This window comes from Melitaea cinxia, chromosome Z (genome assembly GCF_905220565.1).
Source record: "Melitaea cinxia chromosome Z, ilMelCinx1.1, whole genome shotgun sequence".
Taxonomy (NCBI): domain Eukaryota; kingdom Metazoa; phylum Arthropoda; class Insecta; order Lepidoptera; family Nymphalidae; genus Melitaea; species Melitaea cinxia.
This window is the reverse complement of record NC_059424.1, coordinates 15,720,071-15,726,942: the sequence shown is the minus strand read 5'-3', so window position 1 is coordinate 15,726,942 and position 6,872 is coordinate 15,720,071. Positions and strand designations below refer to the sequence as shown.

The window sequence follows — 6,872 nt, the reverse complement described above, 5'->3', positions numbered from 1 at the left end:
GGCAGCATAAGTACCAAAATAAACGAATATTTTTGTAAATCGCAAAACAATACCATTCTAACCAAGTTATGTAAGAAGTTATGAATATTCTTCAAAAAATACAAAAAGAACTAGATGAACAAAAAACGATTATCGTCCAATCAGCCGTAAATGTTAAGTAATAAATACAACGTAGATAGACGAAAAAATAGTCAAGTAACTACGCGTTATCAAAGATTACTCAAAAAGTAGTTATCAGATCTCGATTAAATTTAAATGTGACCACATGATAAACATCAGCTTACGATTAAATTAAAAATTAATAAAATCGGTACACCCAGTAAAAAGTTATGCGGATTTTCGAGAGTTTCCCTCGATTTCTCTGGGATCCCATCATCAAATCCTGGTTTCCTATCATGGTACCAAACTAGAGATTTCAAAAAAAGTATTATCAAAATCGGCAGATCCAATAAAAAGTAAAAACGCATTATTAGATATAACTCGAAAAGTAGTTGTTAGATCTCAAATAAATTTAAATGGGACGAAATGACACACACCATAAAAAGTTTTTTGTCGAAATCGGTCCACCCAGTCAAAAGTTCTGAAGTCACATACATAAAAAAAATACAGTCGAATCGAGAACCACCTCCTTTTTGGGAAGTCGGTTAAAAATATCTGAAAAGATTTATCACAAGTTTCACAGAAATATCAGAAAGAGTAGCACTATTAAGGATGAATATCAATGTCTTAGAATTAAGTATTATTCAAGTTTACACTCCAACGGAGGAGTCGAGCGACGAGGAATTGAAATTTTTCTACAGTACAGTCGACAAAGCTTTACAACTCTCAGAAAATAATGTTATAGTCATGGGAGATTTTAACGCCACTACACTAATCCCAATAAAACTGCCACAGGTAAATACGGCTATGGAGATACAAACTGTAGAAGAAACTGAAGAAGAAATAGACTTATTGATTTTGCGACCTTTTTCAAAAAAAATAAAAACAAACAAAGATGGACTTGGAGATCGCCTAACGGTATAATAAATAATTGTGTTTGCTCGCAAACGAAAAAAAAACCGACTTCAATTACATCGACGAGTAATACAACGTAGATCGACGAAAAAATAGTCTCCGCTTTCGATAAAATTAAAAATTATCAAAATCGGTACACCCAGTAAAAAGTTATTGCGGATTTTCTAGAGTTTCCCTCGATTTCTCTGAGATCCCATCATCAGATCAGGGTTTCCTTATCATGGTACCAAACTAGGGATATCTCCTTTCTAACAAAAAAAGAATTATTAAAATCAGTACATACAGTAGAAAGTTATGCGGTATAATACAACGTAGGTCGACGAAAAAAGCGTCAAGTAAAAACGCATTATTAGATAGAACTCGAAAAGTAGTTGTTAGATCTCAAATAAATTTAAATGGGGCCAATTGGCACACACCACCTTTCGATTAAAAAGTTTTTTGTCGAAATCGATCCACCCGGTCAAAAGTTCTGATGACATACATAAAAAAAAATACAGTTGAATTGAGAACCTCCTCCTTTTTTGGAAGTCGGTTAAAAATAGATTACATTCTAACAAACTTACATAGAAACATATACAATATACAGGTTTTAAACATTACCTACCCTTCGGATCACAGACACCGTTCAGAAGCGCCATGATGACATAACTACACGCAATAGACACCAGCCTGAAAAGAACTCACGAGGTTTCATGCAGTACAAATCCAGGCAAAAAACCAAGCACTTTCAACACGCACCTTTGTGCGTGTTGAAAGTGCGTTAATCTGTAGAAGACAAGAACTACAAAAGATAAAACCGAAATCAAGAGCCATGAAAAACGAACTAAGAGCACTCTACAAACTCATAAGTAAACACATCCATCTAGACTAAAAGTCGCACCGGACAAGAACAATCGAAAAACATCTTAACCCATTCGCTACGGCCCCTATCGGCGTTTTTTGATTTAATATTAAGGTATGAAATACGCCCATCGGCGTTTTTTTTTAAATTCCTTCTATCTTGGCGAAAACAAGTCACAAAAAATTATACTTGCAATATAGGCACATTTTTTAAAAATGCAACAAGATACTCCTCGCCGTTTCCGAAATTTTAACTTTTTGAAAAATTGCGAATTCCATCCTAGGTGCGGAAGACGCCGAACGGCGTTTTCCAGTAGTTAACAACCTTTGATTCTAAATAAATACCTATTATGTTTTTTTATGCAATATTTTCTAAATGTATTTAGTTAATATTATTTTTCTATAATAGAGGTATTTATTAGTACTGCTTCCCCTCCACCGCTTACGCGCCCAAACGCGTACGGTTATTCATAATGCGACATTCTTTTCAACCCCTCGGCCACTAACTGACCAAAAAGTACATTCCGTCTATCTTCTTTTCCTATGTTGTCGGTGACAATCTTGCAATCGTCGTATGTTACATCTTTTTTAATCTCTTTTTTTGGCTTACTTTGGGATAACAAAATCGACTGTGACATATTAGTAGCGTTCCAATCTTGACCATCATCTACTATAATGGGTGACCATGGACGTTTTTAATCTGGAAAAATAAAGAACAAGACGTTAAGTATAATTTGGTGTGGCATCGGGAGCCTAGTGAATTAGTGCCGGCAAATAGGATGGGCTAGGGCTGCTGCATAGGATATCCTCGTCGTTCGAGTTCGATTGTCCATTTACAAGAACGGTAAACAGTATTCAGTCTATCGGTTTAACAGAAGACCGAATACAGTCAACCCACGACGTAAATTATAGGTAAAACTATTCTTATACTTAAACATTTTCTATAAAATCATTCCTTTTTAATAAGAATTAATTACTCAGTCTATTGTGTCAATCACTTAATTAGTTATCCTTTGACAACACTAGTCAACAAAATTTAACGTGTTTGGAAACAAATAAACATGTATGAATTCATCTACTCATTTTTATATAAATTAGATAAATATTTACGAAGTTAAAATTTTAACGAGTTGAAACTTGTCCGTTCTCTATAATGTCGACGAATTGGATCAATTATTTCTATAAACGTTCATTTTGATACTAACTTTCAGGTTAACGAAGATGTCCATAAAAATAAGGTCTGTAAATAAATAATAATAACATTCTAAAAGTAATCAAAAGGTTTGCTATCTCTGATATTAATTTATAATGATAATTTAGCCATTGTTATCAGTTGAAACTAAAATATATAAGAGTGTAGTTTGAAAGTGAAGTATAATTATATAATTCAAATAATTTACTTACCATTTATCGCCATATTCTCCAAATTTTCACAATTCAACTATTAAAGAACAAAAACTTCACAAAAAAATCCTAATTGACGTTAATTTATTTTTTACACCAAATACGATCGTGAACGTACCACACGTTTGGCGTATTTGTAGTTTTTTCTAAGATTTTAGCGCTAGAATGATTATTTTTATTGCACAATGCTGAAAACGCCGATCGGCGTTTCATATTATCCTAATGAGGTGCGGAGGACGCTCATCCGCGTTCGCGAGGAAAACCTTCCCGCACCTGGCTTATAAGCGTAATTTTTATCGCCGCAGGCAATGGGCCACAAATGAAGTCATAAAGACTGGATGTGCGTATCTAGTAAAACCACTTACTCTACTGTTCAATCTGATACTGAACAACTCACACACTCTTCGTCAATGGTCAGAATCTGTAATCATCTTGCTCTACAAAAAAGGAGACCTAAATGACATAAGCAATTACAGACCAATAAGCTTACTACTACATTCAGTATATAAACTATTTTCCTCAATAATAGAGAAAAAATAAGAAAGGGGACAGAGAAATATCAACCTATTGAATAGGCGGGCTTTAGAAGAAGTTTTTTTAACAGTGGATCACATATACTCGCTAGAAATGTTGACTGAGAAATACCAAGAGTTCAAGAAACCACTCTACATTGTCTTTATCGACTACCAAAAAGCATTTGACTCTCTGCTCTACTCATCAATATGGCTCTGTTACTCTCTCAAGAAGTGCCCCTAGACTACATCAAAGTCCTAAAAAATATCTATGAAAGCAGTACTAGCAGAGTGAAGCTGGAAACTACAGGACCACCATACAAATAAGTAGAGGTGTACGACAGGGCGACCAACTATCTTCATAGCGGTGCTAGAGGCCATTATTAGCGAACTAAACTGGGAAAAATTTGACATAAATATAAATGGATGTTACTTGAATCACAGAGATTTGCCGACGACATAGTCCTACTATCAGAAAGTACAAATGAACTGCAAGTAATGATAAACACTCTACACGAAAAAAGTCGTAGAGTAGGCTTAATAATCAACCTAACAAAAACTAAAATCATGACGAACCACACTAAAAGACCTATATATCTCGAAAATTCACTTTTAACATATGTCGATGCCGATATTTATCTGGGAAAGCAAGTTTCATTCAACCAAAAAAATCACGAACTGGAAGTGGAGAGAAGAATCAACATCACATCAAAAGTTCTGGAGTCTCAAAGAAATACTCAAAAGCAATATGACGATACGGATGAAAACTAAAGTCATAAACACCTGCCTACTCCCCTCATTAACATATGCTTGCCAAACTTGGAAATTCACCAGAAAAACAAAAAATAAAATTACGTAAAATTAAATATTAGAAAAGCATTTTGAAAATTAGAAAAATTCAAAACATCCGCCACACTGATATAAGACAAAAAACTAGAGCCATAGACGCTCTCAAAAAGACAACAACATGGGCAGGTCTACTAGGACAGAGAAAAAGAAGAAGACCAAACGCACGCTGGGTAGATGACATCATAAAAGTAGCAGGTAATCAATGGTTGCGAGCGGCAGAGAATAGAGAGTACTGGTCATCTCTGGAGGAGGCCTTTACCTTTCATTGAGAGGGTTCTTGCTAAGAAAATGACTAATATGTGAATGAAATATTATGATCTAATAAACTAAAACATTTTTATTCTACACTAGCTAACCCGGCGAACTTCGTATCGCCTAACAGTCGATTCTTTAATTTTATTAATTTTTTTTTTTTAGAATTTTTCTCTCCGTAAGAACCATCCTCGTACTTCAAGGAACATTTTAAAAAAGAATTAGCGAAATCGGTCCAACCGTTCTCGAGTTTTGCGCTTAGCAACACATTCAGCGACTCATTTTTATATTATAGATTTACTATTTATTTAGGTAACCATATGAAGTTGTGTTTAGGTACTTAACTGATATTTTCTTATTTATTATTATATTTACTTTTTTTTTTTTGCTATTACTTATTTTACTTTTTTTAACGTTTTTTTTTTTTGGATCTTTAAATAATTTAGCATGTACATTGTTATTAAAATTGTAAATATGAATAAGCAAGAAATAAAAAGCTTTTGAATTTTTTATTTTTTTTTATTTAAGTTACAAGACGACTATGTATTAAGTTTATTCTCTAACGCGAGCGCAGGTTACAAATACTATACAGCTCCTTCGCCCTTGCGTAACAAAACGCAGACACCCAGGAGAGTCGGAGCGGCTGAGGCTGGTCGCCGAAGGCGACTTAAAAGCCGAAACTGTGGAGGTAGGTTGAGGGCGACTCTCCCATACCCCCTCACCCTTTTTCACCCTTAAATTCGTACCAAACGATTCTAAACTCAACAAAAAAATAGTTTTATGGTCAATTCTCAGTCTTCAGTTATATCGTTACAACACAAATGTCGACCTGCCTCTACATTTTCATAAATGTCATCACGTTTTTCCGTAACTTTTGACATCAAATTCCCTGACTAAAAACGCTTAAAGAGTCTGTGGTCTAAAGAACACTCGTTTCTTTTTTTTATTTATCATGTGTCAATAAATCATTATCAATAACCATACAACTGCTGGCTTTAAAATACACAGGCCGAAGACGGGCAGCAGCGTCTTCGGTGCGACAAAGCTAGCCCTGTGGTCACCAACCCGCCTGCCCAGCGTGGTGACTATGGGCAACACACAGATGAGTTCACGCCATTTTTTGGCGCAAAATTATATATCCAGCCTATGTCCAGCAGTGGACTGCGATAGGCTGAAGTGAGTGTCAATAAAAAATGAAATTTATAAAGATTGTATATAATAGTCATTAAATTTAACCACATATCCTACATACCCATTTCTAAGCAATAAATTCAGTTGTAAAACACTGTTTTTCCTCAATTACTGTGTTTCTATTTGATTAATTTCTCGTTTATATGTTACAAATTAAAACAGTTACGTCGTATGGGTGGTTTAATTTATAATATACTTTCCACTGGACGAACCTGTATCGTTTTATACAAAAATATAAGAGTTTATGATAGTTTCATATATATATATATATATATATATATATATATATATATATATATATATATATATATATATATATATGTATATTATAGTATTCAGTTGTTGAGGTAGAATAATATCAGTAATAAAACAACATTCATAGATATAATTGATTTAATTAACATTAATCTGAAACTTTTCATTTAAAGAGGTAAACTTCCTAAAATCACATATGAATATATATTGTAAATAAGAAAATTGTAAACAAAACCACCTATGAGTTATAACATTATAAAACTAAAGTAATTAACAATATTTGTGTAAGGAAATATATATGTACCGATATAGAAAAAAAGAGGTATTTTTATCAGCAAACTTAAGATTACAAAAAATGTATGGTGTTTAAAAATAAAAAAAGCAAATGTTAAAGAAACTTAAATTTTCTTTATAAAGAGGATTGATGTAAGATTCTTATTTGAAATATCAGGACGCCTTGATATCAATTTGTTACATATTTATTTTCGCCTTATCAACTATCAACCCCCTCTATCGAACTTTTCTACTGTCACAAAATAGTTTTGTTCTGCTTGT

At 33.5% G+C, this 6,872-nt stretch overlaps 1 protein-coding gene across 1 annotated transcript; it reads left to right on the top strand.

Annotated features, from left to right (window-relative positions):
• The first annotated feature begins 711 nt into the window (after positions 1 to 711).
• LOC123668855 lies at positions 712 to 4,541 on the top strand. The gene is made up of 2 exons (XM_045602545.1): positions 712 to 894; positions 4,215 to 4,541. The coding sequence occupies exons 1-2, from the start codon at positions 712 to 714 to the stop codon at positions 4,539 to 4,541; spliced, it is 510 nt and encodes a 169-aa protein (XP_045458501.1).
• The last annotated feature ends 2,331 nt before the right edge of the window (positions 4,542 to 6,872 follow it).

Bases quoted from the DNA above. Each gene is read 5' to 3' on its own strand.
- LOC123668855 (XM_045602545.1), top strand. From the start codon at position 712: ATGAATATCAATGTCTTAGAATTAAGTATTATTCAAGTTTACACTCCA. The intron at 895-4,214 runs GTAAATACGGCT...CTTGAATCACAG, and splicing joins TCCCAATAAAACTGCCACAG to AGATTTGCCGACGACATAGT.